Source organism: Ambystoma mexicanum, chromosome 12, assembly GCF_040938575.1.
Source record: "Ambystoma mexicanum isolate Mex_15411 chromosome 12, UKY_AmexF1_1, whole genome shotgun sequence".
Classification (NCBI taxonomy): domain Eukaryota; kingdom Metazoa; phylum Chordata; class Amphibia; order Caudata; family Ambystomatidae; genus Ambystoma; species Ambystoma mexicanum.
In genome coordinates this window covers 70671897-70689169 of record NC_090936.1, presented here as the reverse complement: position 1 = coordinate 70689169, position 17273 = coordinate 70671897, and the positions used below count along the sequence as shown (strand labels likewise).

General features: G+C 49.8%; 1 protein-coding gene across 1 annotated transcript in view; it reads right to left on the bottom strand.

The window, feature by feature from the left end:
- The window catches only part of ADAMTS20 (ADAM metallopeptidase with thrombospondin type 1 motif 20), a 779002-nt gene that overhangs the window by 577497 nt on the left and 184232 nt on the right, over positions 1-17273 (bottom strand). Inside the window, exon 4 of the mRNA XM_069628019.1 lies at positions 12383-12648. Within this exon, the coding sequence (XP_069484120.1) occupies positions 12383-12648 (266 nt within the window). The remainder of the gene's footprint in view (positions 1-12382; positions 12649-17273) is intronic.

The following is a 17273-nucleotide window of genomic DNA, read 5'->3' as shown; positions in this document are numbered from 1 at the left end:
TTTTGCAAATTTCGACAGCACACTTTACAAATGAGCTTGGCAGGATTGTGCTTGTAAGGTTTGTCTTGAAACGGTACAATGTAAACTTTTCAATCTCCCATGCTACAAGGGTGTGCTTGAGCACACATCCGACAGCACACTTCACAAATGAGCTTGGCAAGATTGTGCTTGCAAGGTTTGTCTTGAAACGGTACAATGTAAACTTTTCAATCCCCATTCTACAAGGGTGTACTTTTGCAAATTTCGACGGCACACTTTACAAATGAGCTTGGCAGGATTGTGCTTGCAAGGTTTGTCTTGAAACGGTACAATGTAAACTTTTCAATCTCCCATGCAACAAGGGTGTGCTTGAGCACATCTCGACAGCACACTTTACAAATGAGCTTGGCAGGATTGTGCTTGCAAGGTTTGTCTTGAAACGGTACAATGTAAACTTTTCAATCTCCCATGCTACAAGGGTGTGCTTGAGCACACATCCCGACAGCACACTTTACAAATGAGCTTGGCAAGATTGTGCTTACAAGGTTTGTCTTGAAACGGTACAATGTAAACTTTTCAATCCCCATTCTACAAGGGTGTGCTTTTGCAAATTTCGACAGCACACTTTACAAATGAGCTTGGCAGGATTGTGCTTGCAAGGTTTGTCTTGAGAAAGGTTCAATGTAAACTTTTCAATCCCGCATGCTACAAGGGTGTACTTGAGCACATCTCACAGCCGGACGTCTGCTACAGGTATAATGTATTATCTACTCAGAACTATGGGCCTCATTGCGACTCAGGCGGTAAGGGTTTTACGGCGGCGTAAACAGCGCCGACCCTTACCGCCTGAGTACGAGGTCCCTTAGCGCCATGGCGGACTTAACACCTGCTTTTAGCAGGTGTTAAAATCCATGGCGCTAAGGGACCATGGAGTTAATTACGCCACCGTAATTTACGGTGGCGTAATTAACGCCTTCCCCACTCCCATTATGCCCTATGGGGCAAAAATGGGAATAGGGAAGGGTAAATGGGGATTGGGGACTTACCGCCCCGCCAAGGTCGGAATGGGGCGGTAAGTCCGCCAACCACCATGGCGTAAACGTAGTTTACGCCAATGTTGGTAAAGTCACGGCCCAGGCGGTAACTTACCGCCTGGGTCGTAATGAGGCCCTATGTAATTGGCTAGGGGGCAATTTTGCCTCTAGTTGCAGGCATCCTGGATTTGCCTTTCTTTTATCTGCTCTCATCTTCTGAACCTGCTCCGCTGATTCTACATGCATTGAATCTAGCACACACGCGGCCAAGCCCCACTTCTCCTACATAATCTCTCCATAAACCTCTGACATTATTTTTTCACCTGCCTCCCCCACTCCCACCTTTTCTATTCCTCCAAAGAGCACAGTTTGAATACTCCAGGCGGGGGCACAATATGCCACTTTCCAGACAAGCCTCAATGCAGTAAGAATACTATGATGGTAATTTGACACAGTACCCATGCTTATTACATGTGCATACCATTGTAGGACTGATCACAAGGCTCATTTACTCATGGTGTACTTTAACCTCTTAAACACTGGCTACTGTTGATCTGTCCCATTCTGTCATCTACTTTATCTGTAACTTTCCATGCATTTCCATTTTACGCAATGCACAGATGAAACAAACAAGTGTGCGCGCACGCACGCGCACACACACACACACACACACACACACACACACACACACACTCTCTCTCTCTCTCTTTCTCTCTCTCTCAGCGGATTTACCGCCAACATCCTTTACCGTTCCTGACATTACCACAAGATTACGAGCAGAGGTAGTGCAGTGTAAAGACTCACTTTTGGAGCACATATGGCCTCCATTGGCAATTTTAGTGGGTTTTACCACACGCGGTAATTATGCACAGTAAATCTGCTGAATTTCGGAGGTAAAGGGGAGGACTCGCCACCAGCGTTTTGCTGGAGGGGAATCCCCTACTTTCCCTCCACATTCAGAACTTGGCAGAGCAGTAAAAGTGGTGGCACTTCCATTACCACCGAAAAAGTGGTCAGTAAGTGAATTACTGCCTGTTTTATTTTACCCCCACAGTCAAGGTCATAAGAAGGCTGCCAGATTCAGTGAGTAAGTTCAAAGGCACGCAGACATTTGCTAACTTGCAAGTATACTGGGTGCAACCACCCTCTTTCGGTACCTTCACCAACTGTAAAGCCCACTGCTTGACCTCCTACAGTACAGTATGTGCAGTGGGTTCAGCCCTGGCAGGACTGGACATGTGGATCCGCCCGGTTCAGGTTTCCACTAGGACATCTAAATTGCACAACAGCTGGCTGTGCACGAGTGAGTGAGTGTGTGTGGGCGCGCGCTTACGCATGTGTTAGCACTAGCACATGGCCGTGGAGAGTTCGCCGGGAACAAGGGAAGCATTGCACGGATGGATCCCAGTTCTTAAACATAATCCTTACAAAGAGGTTTCTATTTTAGGGTACCTATGTTTTAAGGGCTACTGACCATGCCATTGGTTGTGGTGCCAGGCTAGGCCAGATGTGGTTTTGAGCTGCACATTAACCAGCATCATTGGGCATATATCAAAACACATTTAGTTGACGCAGGTAAGACTATCCCTTGCAGGACCAGCTCTTACCAAAACATTTCTAGGCTCTTGCCTAGGCAGTCAACAGTAGGGGTCCACATGGGGCACCACATCAGCTCCAATAAAAAGCAGCACATCTGGTGCCATTGCAAAAAAAAAGGGGAGGTGGCAAATTAGCACCATGCCTGAGGCACCGCTGCAGACCACTAGTGTAGAATCAGAGGGTGTTAAGGGAGGGGGGTCGACAAGTTAATTGATGCCAATCAACGGCAACAAACGAACATAATGTTTACTTGCACAATTTTAAAAAGAGAAAAGTACTCCTTTGGTAGGGCACCAACCCCAGGCGTCTCAATTAAGTTTCCATAAATTCTCTGTTCTGGCAGCAGAACCCACTTGAAACTTCTCACCATAGATGCTAATCCCATATCTTATGGAGACCATAGGGCGTGGGTATCTGTCAGAAAGCGTGGGCAAGGGAAGGTAATTGGACTGATGGGAGCCACTTCATGCACCAGATGTCATGTTTGTCCCCTTTGTAGGTGTAGCTGGTGCTGTGCACGGAAAAGAGAGCCAGGAAACGGGCAAAACAGGAAGAAATCACACTTCCCAGCATGCTCAGCCTCCAGAACTACAGCCCCGGCAGCCCAGGGATCTCTGCTCCCAGAATCAGGCACACGGGACCTGTTAAAGCTGGAGCCGACGCTCAAGCTCACGCGCATGCGCACAGGAACTTCTGCGCATGCGCAAACCTCCCGAGTTTGTTTGCGCTCTTACTTTCCTCCGGGCGGACGCATCGCTGATCATCTCCAGTCAAAGAATCTCACGCGGGGCCAGACCTCGCCTGCACATTCCTGTTGCAGCCCCGCGAGACAAAAGATCAATAAAACAATAGCGATTCCCAACGATCGGACCCACAGTGCATGAACCAGTGTGGGAGGGACCCTGGTTACCTGGTTGCATGACACGTTGGGAGATCAGAGGGAGTTCTCGCATGAGGGATACCCTTTGCCCATAACATTAACCTCATGTGGCGCGGCACGCTCGGCGTGCGTGAATACTAATGTGACAGTCGTGTACTTGAGAAGGTGCATAATAGAAAAGCCCGTACTAATTGTTTCCTTCTTGGCAGGCATAACGCCGCTCCCGGCGTCCTGAGACTGCAAGCACCCGACCTTCGAACATTACTATTAACCATTTGGACATGAACACTCAGAGCTAAGTGTACCATTTTGTTTATGTGTTTCTATGCTTGATTGTAGCTTGGTGTTCAACGCTATTCTGCAGTCATATCCTTGCTATGGTATAGTGGGTGTGAACTCTGGTATTACGCTTATATGTACGAACTGTAAAGGGGCAACTCCGTGCTGTCTGCAACTGGGTGCAGTGCCTCTGATAACTACAGGTGTGAACATTGCATAGTGTGAATATTGCATAGTTAGGTAGGTGGCAAGGGGCAACTCAGTGCAGATACTCAACTGAGTGCAAGAACCTCAACCTAATGCAAGAGTGATTTTAAGTGTAAGAGATTGTAAAAAGACTCACAGGACAGGAGCCCTTGAGCATGTTTCCCTAAAACCCCCCTACCTGTCCTTAAGTCAATCTCCTAACCCTCTATGGGGTGATCCTCTCTCCCCGAAACCTATCCAATCCAAGGACCCTAACCCTCCTTCCCCCAGGGGGTCGCGGAGGCCTGTGCTTTGTATAACCAGGCGCCAAGACCACCTAGGGGAGGTAGGTGTTCGTGCTGCTTCTGCGTCGAGGACCAACAACAGAATCTGACAGTAGCGCAAACCCACGTATTGTACAGCGCCTAAGCAGCACGAATACGCTGCTATGGAGGAAATTGCCCAAGCTCTGCATGAACTAAAGGCCGAGTTAGCTGCTACAAGGCAGGACTATGCCACGTTGGCTACTCAGGTCCAGGTTCTTACAGCCCAGGGGAGCCCACAACCTTCCAAAAGTCCCCCTCCGGTTCAAGTACAGGTAACCACTGAACCCCCGATGCCTCTAGCTAACCCAGAAAAGTATGGCGGCGATCCACAGAAATATTCAGTATTCCTGACATAGTGTCAGTTACATTTCCTCACAATGCCCACGATCTTCCGCTGTGACCAATCACGTACAGCCTTCGTTATTTCTTTCCTTACGGGGGACGCTGCAGCTTGGGCTACCCCCCTGGTGCAAAAAGATGACACGGTTCTATATGATTGGAGGGAATTCCAAGAAGAGTTTGGAAAAATATTCAATCGGAGGGCAGCTTCTTTAATCAGGGACCGTGAACTGCTCACTCTTCGGCAGGGTAATAAGGATCTAATTACTTACGTTACAGCCTTTAACCGTCTGGTGGTAGAGGCTGATTGGCCACAGGAAAAGAGGTTGGCACTCTTTTACCACGGGCTTCATGAAGAGCTAAAGGACCTCATAGCTCAGGTTGATCCACAACCAGATACATCTACCCCCCTGGTGCAGAAAGATGACACGGTTCTATATGATTGGAGGGAATTCCAAGAAGAGTTTGGAAAAATATTCAATCGGAGGGCAGCTTCTTTAATCAGGGACCGTGAACTGCTCACTCTTCGGCAGGGTAATAAGGATCTAATTACTTACGTTACAGCCTTTAACCGTCTGGTGGTAGAGGCTGATTGGCCACAGGAAAAGAGGTTGGCACTCTTTTACCACGGGCTTCATGAAGAGCTAAAGGACCTCATAGCTCAGGTTGATCCACAACCAGATACTTGTACTCAAATGCTTGACCTAGCTTTACGCTTGGATCACCGTCAGGCTGAAAGGAGGCTGGATAAAAAGAAATGGGAAAATAAGCCAGGCCCACTGAGATTCGATTATCACAAACCCGCGATGACCACGGGAAAGGGCGATATGGTTCCAGATTCTGAGCCAATGCAGGGACGGTCCGAGGTCCTATTACCAAGGAAGAGAGAGAAAAACGTTGACGAGAAAAATTATGTATGTACTGTGGTAAGTCAGGGCACTTTGTGAGAGAGTGCGAGGCCAGGCCGAAAGGAACTCTGCACACAGGGAAACGCTGGTGCTCGCCAGTGAGAGGGACGGATCTGTCGAGCCAAAACACCCAAAACGCACCTAGACATATGCTAGCTAACGTCTCACACATGCTGGAAACTCACATCACTGTAACTGGAATCCTACGCACGTCTCAAAAGGATCATCCAGTAACCCTGATGGTGGACTCCGGAGCTACGGGGAATGTCGTAGATAAGTTATACGCACAGAAGTTAGGATTACCTGCGAGTGCTAAAAGGAGTCATGAAGCGGTATGTTCAGTAGCTGGATCACCGTTGAAATCTGGACCAGTGACGCAGTATACTGGGGAGATGGTGTTGGACATTCAAGGGCACACAGAATGTATACGGTTCCATGTCATAGCCGCTCCTCGGTTTGGGCTCATACTAGGCCTTCCATGGCTCGCCCTCCATAACCCAGCTATCAACTGGACTTGCGGTACGGTGCAGTTTTCTTCTGGCTTCTGTAACACCCATTGCATCAAAGAAAAAGGACACGCAATCAGAGTCCTAGGGGCCACTCAACCTGGAAACCTGGAAACCTGGAAGGCTTGCCTGCTGAATATCAGAATTACCAAGACGTCTTTAGCAAATCTGTGGCAGAAACCCTACCCCCTCATCGGTCCTTTGATTGCAGGATTGATTTAGAGCCTGGGGCTATACTACCGTGCAGCAGGATTTATGCACTAACGGAAGCCGAAAATCAACACCCGAAGAACTACATAGAAACCCATCTGCGAAATGGGTTTATTCGCCATTCCATGTCGCTGTTTCCCTCACTGTTGTTTTTCGTGCCAAAGAAAACTGGCGAGCTCCGGACGTGCATTGATTATCGCGCCATTAACCGTATCACCGTTAAAAATCGTTATCCTCTACCCCTCATACCCGTGCTGTTGGACCAAGTTTGTGGAGCCACCATCTATACCAAGATGGACCTGAGAGGGGCCTATCATTTGGTGCGGGTGCGTGAAGGGGACGAAAGGAAGACTGCCTTCAGAACGATGTTTGGACTATACGAGTATCAAGTCATGCCATTCGGTCTCTGCAACGCACCCGCTGCCTTTCAACATTTCCTAGATGATGTTCTTCGTGGCTATTTGGACCTCTTCTTTATCGTCTACATCGACGATATCCTGATAGACTCCCAGAACATGGAAGAGCATGTACAACACGTGAAATCTGTTCTACAGCGACTGTGAGAACACCACCTGTATGCAAAAATAGAGAAATGTTCATTCCATTGTACCACCGTGGAGTTTCTCAGATTTATCTTGTCCCCAGAAGGAGTTAAGATGGACATGCGCAAGGTTCAAGCTATCCTGGATTGGCCAGCCCCGAGGAATATCAAACAAGTACAATCTGTATTAGGTATCGCAAACTTCTATAGGAGGTTTATTCAAGGGTTTGCCCAAAAGGTGTTAGCCATAACGCGTCTCCTCAGAAAAGGAACTCCTTTCGTGTGGGGTGTGGAAGCCGAGGAGAGTTTCAAGCAGTTAAAGGAGGCTTTCACCTCAGCTCCAGTCCTACTGCATCCAGATTCGATGCAACCATTCCTGGTGGAGACAGACGCTTCCAGTTATGCATTAGGAGCTGTTCTCTCTCAGCAAGATCGATCAGGTCAGTTACATCCGGTGGCATACTATTCCAGGAAACTAAATCCAGCAGAACAGAATTACACCATTGCAGATCGTGAGTTGTTAGCCATCAAGGCCGCCTTTGCCGAGTGGAGGCATTATCTCCTGGGGTCACCACATAGGGTAACAGTACTAACTGACCACTGAAATGTGCAGTTTTTAAAATCAGCACGCACGCTAACCCCGCGCCTGTTGCGGTGGGCTATGTACTTTGCGGATTTTGATCTTGTGGTCACCTATCGGCCGGGGCAAGAGAATAGGAAGGCCGATATACTATCCAGGTACCCGGATCCACCAGCCCTTGTCAACACGGAAACTACTCCTATTATACCCCCAGAGAAGATCATTGGGAGTGTGACTAACACCCTATTTGAACAAATCAGGAATGGCATGACATCTCAAGACTTGTTAAATTGGGAAGATCTGAAAAAGGAGCGCCAAATACTTGACGGCTTCCCATACCAAGGGACAACAGTATACATACCTACCTATGACCTGCGTACTAGAGTACTCGAATGGTGCCATGATTCCCCGTTGACTGGGCATCCAGGAGTGAAAAGACTCAAGACTTGATCCAACAACACTACTGGTGGCCCAATCTCCACAAGGAAGTCCAGGAGTATATTAAGAACTGTGAAGTTTGCTCCTGTAACAAGGTAGACCACCAAAAACCAATGTGACTACTCAGACCTTTACCCTCTCCAACACAACCATGGCATACAATCTCACTGGATTTTGTTGTTGAGTTACCTCCGGATCAAGGATACACTACAATCTTGGTAGTTATTGACTCTTTTTCCAAATTAGCCAATTTTGTTCCTAGTAAAGGGATACCGACCACTAGAGAATTTGCGGACCTCTTTCTGCAACACATAGTCCGTCTGCATGGTGTACCACAACACATTGTTTCAGACAGAGGCTCTCAGTTCACGTCTAGGTTTTGGTGCCTTTTCTGTAAAACAATAGGCATCCGTTTACAAATGTCCAGTAGTTATCATCCCGAAACTGATGGGCAAACGGAACGCTTGAATCAGACTCTTGAACAATACCTGCGTTGATTTACCCATAGTACTGAAGGAACTCGCATACAACAATTTAAAGCATACCTCCACTGGTTATTCTCCGTTTTACATAACATACGGCTACAATCCACACATTCAGCCCACAGTCACTCAAATCCGTGATGTCCTACCATCTGTCCAAGCTAGAGTGGAACTGTTAACACAAAATTGGGAAAAGGTACATCAGAAATTATCAACTATTAAAGTCGCCAGCAAAAAATATGCAGATAAGAAACGTAGACCCAGCCCAAACTACAAAATAGGTGATAAGGTGTGGCTGTCGACCAGATATTTGCAAATACCAGGGTCGCAGAAGTTAAAGCCACAGTTCTTAGGTCCATTTCGTATTATGCAAATTGAAAATCCTGTGGCGATGAAACTACATCTACCACAGCATATGAAGGTCCATTCGGTTTTCCACGTGGCTCTTCTAAAACCAGCTGCTCCTCACACTCGAATGAAGAGACCACTGCCTATTATAGTGAAAGAGTATCCTGAGTGTGAAGTGCGGGCAATATTGAATTCACGCATGAGGGCGGGCAGCTTCATTATCTAATTGATTGGGTGGGTTTCGGTCCAGAGGACCGATCTTGGGAACCTGCTAGCAACGTACATGCTCCTTGGCTCTTGCGCCAGTTTCACTCAAACTATCCCATGAAACCCGGCCCTTCAGGGAGGGGATGTACTGTCAGAAAGCGTGGGCAAGGGAAGGTAATTGGACTGGTGGAAGCCACTTCATGCACCAGATGTCATGTTTGTCCCCTTTGTAGGTGTAGCTGGTGCTGTGCACGGAAAAGAGAGCCAGGAAACAGCCAAAACAGGAAGAAACCACACTTCCCAGCATGCTCAGCCTCCAGAACTATAGCCCCGGCAGCCTAGGGATCTCTGCTCCCAGAATCAGGCACACGGGACCTGTTAAAGCTGGAGCCGACGCCCAAGTTCACATGCATGCGCACAGGAACTTCTGCGCATGCGCGAACTCCGAGTTTGTTCGTGCTCGTACATTCCTCCGGGCGGACGCATCGCTGATCATCTCTAGTCAAAGAATCTCACGCGGGGCTAGACCTCGCCTGCACGTTCCTGTTGCGGCCCCGCGAGAGAAAAGATAAGTAAAACAATAGCGATTCCCAACGATCTTACCCGCAGTGCATGAACCAGTGTGGGAGGGACCCCAGTTACCCCACATGACACGTTGGGAGATCAGAGGGATTTCTCACATGAGGGATACCCTATGCCCATAACATTAACCGCATGTGGCGCGGCCTGCTCGGCGTGCGTGAATACTAATGTGACAGTCGTGTACTTGAGAAGGTGCATAATAGAAAAGCCTGTACTAATTGTTTCCTTCTTGGCAGGCATAACACTGCTCCCGGCGTCCTGAGACTGCAAGCCCCCGACCTTCGAACATTGCTATTAACCATTTGGGCATGAACATTCAGAGCTAAGTTTACCATTTTGTTTGTGTTTCTATGCTTGATTGTAGCTAGGTGTTCAACGCTATTCTGCAGTCATATCCTTGCTATGGCATAGTGGGTGTGAACTCTGGTATTACGCTTATATGTACGAACTGTGAAGGGGCAACTCAGTGCTGTCTACTACTGGGTGCAGTGCCTCTGATAACTACAGGTGTGAACATTGCATAGTGTGAATATTGCATAGTTAGGTAGGTGGCAAGGGGCAAACTCAAAAGATACTCAACTGAGTGCAAGAACCTCAACCTAATGCAAGAGTGATTGTAAGTGTAGGAGATTGTAAAAAGACTCACAGGACAGGAGCCCTGGAGCATGTTTCCCTAAAACCCCCTACCTGTCCTTAAGTCAATCTCCTAACCCTCTATCCGGTGATCCTCTCTCCCCGAAACCTATCCAATCCAAGGACCCTAACCCTCTTTCCCCCGGAGGGTCGCGGAGGCCTGTGCTTTGTATAACCAGGTGCCAAGACCACCTAGGGGAGGTAGGTGTTCGTGCTGCTTCTGCGCCGAGGACCAACAACAGAATCGGACAGTATCCCCAGTATACACCTCCCACATACAGCTAAATGGGACATCTGCCGGTGCCCAGGAAGTAGATTTTCAGAGTGGGCGGAGTCTACTCTATACCCAGGAAGTGGATTTTCAGAGTGGGCGGAGTCTACTCCACACGACAGCATCAGGAGGCCATGCATGCCACAATGCGTTGCAACTGCTGTCATTTACTCATTCCTAACTATTGTTGTGAAATAAGAATGTCTTTGCTAATTGAATGAATAAACAATCTTTATATCGAAGGTTAAAACCAACATAAAACATATCATAGAAATCTGTACACGCACTGCTATACTTACATTATAGAAATGACAAAATAACTAAGACAAAATCTTCTGGACTGGATTTTTAAACTATTAATTTTACTCTACCGATGCTCCCTCCAAGAACATATAACATATATGAGGCTATGGCAACATCTTTGGTTGGCAAAGGGTAAGAGTGCTGCAGTTAGTTCTTCTGAGTATCGGTATTAACAACTTAAGTCTACGATTGTATGATAAAGGACAGGAATATAGAAAGTGCTAATTGTATAAGTGATTGTTTGTACCTGTGCCTGGTATTTAACAAACGTTACACTCTAGTTTTTAAAAGGTACAATGGGCTAAAGATGGGTCAAAGTTTGTGTGATGCCAATTCCTGCATTGTTAAGATGGAAGGGTCTCCAAAACTTTGGCTGTCCAGATGGTTTGGACTACAACTCCCATTAACCCTAGCCATGAAAGGGGAGGTATCATGGGAGTGGTAGTCCAACATATCTGGAAAGCCGCAGGCTGCAGATCCCGGTGGGAGTAACGAGGGAGTTAAGCCGCCTCCACTTCCGCTATGAATTTTGTGAATTGCCTCCACGGAAGGCACTGCCGGTAGGAGCCAGGCATTGCCCATGAATGCCTTGCGTCCATCAGATGAGTCCTGTCTTCCGACACACAGGCTGCTTCAAAACCCTTACAGTGTGGTCACAAACATAACGTGTAACTGTCTATGGCAGTGCGCTATTAAGGAATGCAGAAAAGAGAAATCCTATTACATCTGTCACTATAGACCACTCCTCTGCCCAATGCATTTGTTTTTTACATGTAATTTGCTTTTAAATATGTATGGATAAGGTGCACATTTTCCAGTGAGTATATAAGAGAATGTGGAAATGACTAAAGGAACACAAATAATGTACTCTCAGTAATCGCCAGTAATAATATACATACTAGCAAACAAATAAAGAAAAGAATGCTGATAATAGCTCGGAAACAAGGGAAATTACCCAACTACATTCTCAGAAGTAACAAAACAAACAGAAATCAAAAAATCTCAGAGTTAACAGAACTAATAACTATATCCAATTGAACACATTAACTCAAATAAGAGTGTTGCAAAAGAAAAGAATGCAGGTGTATAGGACCTCTGCAATGGCAGATCGAAGGGACTTCTAAACATTTACATTTAAAAGTTCCATTAGAAAGCATTAAATGTAGGATGGGTGGTCCCACATAATCTCCCTTTCCATCCCTTTCATAGCTCATACTACGGAGGTAGATGGATAGTGGATTCAAAGGATGAGACTTCCAAGTTTAAAGGAGGAGAAATTGACAAAGCCTCCAGGCGACCTCACTGTTGATGCTTCTTTCGAGACAAAGTTCCATAGTTTCTTACTTTACAGACATGAATTGGTGTATGATAGCGCTTGCTTCTAACACTCATATTTGTCCCTAGATGCAGAAAAACATCTCCATGACTGGCAATGCTAAATACAACTGGCAATCACAGTGTAACTTCATAACCATTTTAGCCACAAAACATCCGTAGCTCATCCCTCATAGCCAACTAAGTGTGCTTAGTAAACTATGTAAAGAAATGGAAGTGCACCTTAGCGTCGTTTACATGTAATGTTTACATGGTGAACACAAGGTCATCTCAGTGGTAAACACAGCCCTCAATATATACTAATAGTGAAGAAAAAATAAATCATTGTAGCAGATTCATTAATAAACATCAGTTTAACTGACCTAAGGTGATAGGAATTGTTAGGTACACAGGTGTCAAACATTACGTCTACTTACTATTGACATAAGAGTCAAGATATAATGCTGCAAGTTCCGTCCATGGTGGCGCACCATTTTGCTGTCCGCGGTGACCATGACTTCCACGTATCTTGGGTACGACAGAAATCTTTTTGTTCGCGAATGTGGATGGGTAACGTTACCTCCTACGGATATGTTTTTCGAAGAGTACGGTAAACTTGCCATTGTGTGCAAAACTCTCATATCCTCATAAAGTTGGCTGGAGTTTATGGGCGGTGAAGAAGCATCTTTGGTTTCATGACTTTCTGCAAAATAAAAACAATAAATGCAGATATTTGTCTAATCCTGTTTTAGTAAAACCATGTAGACTGCAGAAATAAGTAAATAGGAGAGCAATCATAAGAAAGATTATGTCAAATAGAAAAAAAGCAAGCACACATTTAAAAACCATGTCACCCAAGGAACAAGTTACTTACCTGTAACTGTTGTTCTCCAGCATGGGTCTGGCATGGATTCACATGCTCATGAATATTCCCCGTCGTCAGGCTGGGAATCCTCGGTAAAGAAAAAACCAGTATCAGTTTCGTTTCTGATCTGTCTTTCGTAGTAATAACCAATCACTGGTCTCTGCGTCATACTGACCACAGCCAATGACTGCCCTCTACCTAAGCACCGCCTCTGGCAGCCATCTTCAGATTTGGAAGCACGTGAAGTGGCAGTATGACCAAGTGAAGAGCCGCAGAGGGGTAGGCGGGAGGGTTCGCATGTGAATCCATGCCAGACCCATGCTGGAGAACAACAGTTACAGGTAAGTCACTTGTTCCTTCTCCAGGATGGGGTCTGGCATGGATTCACATGCTCATGAATAAAGAATACATAGCAGTACACACATGCACAACCACGGGAGGTGGCAAAGGCTCAACATTAAGCATCACATCAACTCAACATTAAGCATCTTACCTCCTCACCAGGCTCACCTCAGGCGAACAGGTTGCGCAGCACTGCTTGGCCGACCCTGGACTCCTCCCTGGAATCCCGGTCGACGCAGTAGAATTTCGTGAAGGTGTGCGTCGACCTCCACGTAGCAGCCCTGCATATGTCCAGCAGGGGCACACCAGATAGGAACGCCGTGGTAGCTGCGATCGCTCTGGTGGAATGGGCTCTCGGACGGCCAGGCAGCGGTCGGTTTGCCAACCGGTGACAGTACATGATACAGCCAGAGAGCCATCTGGAGATGGAAGCCTTCGAGAGAGCCTTCCCCTGATTGACAGGTCCAAAGTTCACAAAGAGTTGTGACGTCTTCCGAAAACCCTTCGTGCGGTCCACGTAGAACTTCAGCGCTCTAGCTACATCCAGCGAGTGCAAAGTCCTCTCAGCCGGCGACGAAGGCGACGGGAAGAACACAGGTAACACCAAGGGTTCGTTGAGATGGAAGTCCGACGGTACCTTGGGCATGAAGGAGGGGTGCGTCCTGAGCACTACCCTCGTGTCGTGGAAAGTCAAGTACGGGGCCTTGCAGGAAAGGGCCTGGATCTCTCCCACTCGTCGTGCGGAGGTGATGGCCACAAGAAAAGCTGTTTTCCACGATAGAAACTTCAACGGGGCCGAGTGCAGAGGCTCGAACGGAGGTCCCATGAGCTTGGTCAGCACCACGTTGAGCTCCCACGCCGGGGCCGGAGCCTTCACCGGCGGGAACGATCTGAACAGTCCCTTCATGAACTCTTTCACCAGACGATGAGACCACAAGGACGTCCGCCCCGTGGTTCTGGTGTATCGGGAGATCGCAGCAAGATGAATCTTGATGGACGCGTGTGCCAGACCAGCCTTGGCCAGCGTCAGCAGGTACGGCAGTACTTGGGGAGCCGTAATCCGTAGAGGGTTAATCTTCTGTGCGTGGCACCAGACAGAGAACCTCTTCCATTTGTGTCCGTAGCATTTAAGAGTCGAGGACGCCCTGGCCTTTGCAAGAACCTCTCTGCAATCGGCCGGTATGTCGTATCCTCCAAACTCTAGCGCTGCAGGAGCCAGGCCTGCAAGTTCAGCGACTTCGGGTCGTGGTGGAGGATGGCGCCTCCTACCCTGGAGAGTAGATTCGCGTCCGCCGGCAGCTTGATCGGCGGGGACGCTGACAAGTCCAGAAGGTCCGGGAACCATATCTGCCTCGGCCACGCAGGTGCGACGAGGATCATCCTGCACCGTGACCTCTTGAGCTGGTTGACGAGCCGGATTAGCAGAGGCAACGGAGGGAACGCGTAGAGGAACAGGCCCTCCCAGGGGAACGAGAAAGCATCGCCCATGCTCCTCGTCTGGGGAAACCTGCTGGCGAACCTCCGGCACTTGGTGTTCGTCGCCGTCGCGAACAGGTCGATCTGGGGTGTGCCCCACCGTCGGAAGAGGCGATCCACCAGATCCTGCCGTAGTTCCCACTCGTGGCACGAGCGTAGCTCCCTGCTGAGTGAGTCGGCGATGGTGTTTTTTATCCCTGCCAGATGAAACGGCACCAGAAAAATCCCTTGGGCGACGGCCCAATGCCACACGTCCTGAGCCTCCTTGGACAGCGCTGGGGACCTGGTTCCGCCCTGTTTCCTGATGTAAAACATGGTGGTGGTGTTGTCGGTGAAGATCCTCACCACCTTGCCCTTGAGGGACGGAAGGAAGGACCTGAGGGCCCAAAACACTGCACGGAGCTCCAGGACGTTGATATGCAGGGACTTCTCCGTCGGGAGCCATAGTCCCCTTGCGTGCAGATTTTCGGTGTGCGCTCCCCACCCTTCCAGGGAGGCATCCGTGGTCACAGTCTCCTGGTGGGCTGGGGTCTGGAAGTCCATGCCCGCCATCAGATGCGCGCGGGTGCCCCACCACCGTATCGCTCGTCGGAAACTCTCGTCTAGCTTGATCCTTTCCTCGAAGCTGCCCGTCGTCTGGATCCAGCGCGCATCCAGGAATTCTTGCAACGGGCGGATCCGGAGCCTGCACATGGGAATGAGGTAGATGCAGGAAGACATCATCCCGAGGAGGGACTTGATGGACCTCACTTTGGCCCCGTCGGCCACCAACATCCGTTGCACCTTGCCCAAGATGGTCCTGGTCCTCTCCTCCGACGGGGAGGCCAGAAGAGACACTGTGTCGAGCCTCGCTCCCAGAAACAGTGCGACTTGCGCGGGCACCAGGTGGGATTTGGCGTAGTTCACGGAGAATCCCAGGTCCGTGAGGAGTTGGACGGTCCTTGCCGTGTGGACCACGGCGAGCTCCCTCGTCTTGGCGTGGATGAGCCAGTCGTCCAGGTAGGGGTAGACGTGGATCCCCTCGCGGCGCAGCTGCGCCGCCACCGGTGCGAGGCACTTGGTGAATACCCTGGGTGCCGACCGTAGTCCGAAGGGAAGGGCTTTGAACTGGTAATGACGCCCTTGGACCACGAATCTGAGGAATTTTCGGTGCCCCTTTAGGATGGGAATGTGGAAGTAGGCATCCTCCAAATCCAACGACGATAGGAAGTCTCCTTCCTCCAGCTGACCCAGGACGTGCTGGAGGGTGACCATCCGGAACTTCTGCGCCTTGATGAACTTGTTCAGACGTCGCAGGTCTAGAATGGGGCGCCATCCTCCCGTCTTCTTCTTCACGAGGAAGTATCTCGAATAGACTCCGGAGCCCCGAAGCCTCTTTGGGACGAGTTCGACTTCTTTGAAACTCGAGCGCGTGGCCCCGGGCCAGGGCGTCCAGCACCCAACGGTCGGTGGAGATGGACTCCCACACGCTGACGAAGCCCGCCAGCCGGCCTCCCACCGGGGTGCTTCGGTGGGGGCCCGACCCCACGGCCGGTTCAATCCTGCTTGGACGCGGCCTTGCCGCCTTGACCTCCTTGGCGACGACGGCGGGGTCCGCCAGACTTGCCTCGTCCTCTGTAGGCCTCTTGCGACGACGAGCGGGCCGCTTGACGGTAGGAAGCGAAACCGCCGCCGGAACCTTTGGAGGCGCCCTTGCCTCCGCCGCTCCGAAAGGGCGTCCGTCGTTGCTGCAGGACTCCAAGGGCCCGGGCCGTCTCAGTATCCGCCTTGATGGCCTGAAGGGAATCGTCCACTGTCTTGCCAAACAGGTTGTTCCCGTCGAAGGGCATGTCCAGGACTCTGGTCTGGACGTCCTGCCGGAAGTCCGTAGCTTTGAGCCATCCACGACGTCGAAGGCAAACGCCGTTGCCCAGCTGGCGGAACCCAGTGTCGGCGATGTTCGTCGCCACGGTGATGGCGTGGTCCGAGGCCACCTCACCTTCCTGCAGGATCTCCAGGGCCTCCGCCCTCTTGTCGTCCGGCAGAAAATCCAGCAGGGGAGCTATCTTGTACCAGAGCTCCCTGTCGTAGCGTGCCACGATAGCCAAGGCGTTGGCCGCTTTAATCGTCGTCGCTGCCGACGAGATGACTCTACGCCCCATAGCATCCAATTTCTTTCCCTCGCCGTCCGGCGGGGAAGTCGATGTGGAGGCCGCACCCCCCCCGCTTTCTTCCTGGCTGCCGCGGAGATGACGGAATCCGGGGTAGGCTGCGCCCGGAGGCATAGGGGGGCCGTGTCAGGGACCCGGTACTTCTTCTCGTACCGGTCTCTTCTAGCTGGCGTCGTGGAAGGGTTCTTGAGGAGGGAAAGGCCCTCATCCCAAATGTCGTCCAACAGAGGCACTGCGAGGACCGTCTTCCTCTTGGCCTCGCGCCGCTGATAAAGGAAGCCTTCCTTTTTCTTCTCCTCAGGGCAGAGTTGGAAAAGCTCGGAAGCCCTAGAGATCATGGAGTGGAAAGATCCGATCTCGTCGGGCGGAGAAGCCCTGGTGGGAGGCGACGACGGAATATCCTCGTCGTATGCCTCGTCGTCCGTACCCGTCGCTGCCGTGTCAGTCCCCGTATCATCCCCTCGGGTGGACGGGGAGGAGGGCTGGACGGGGCGC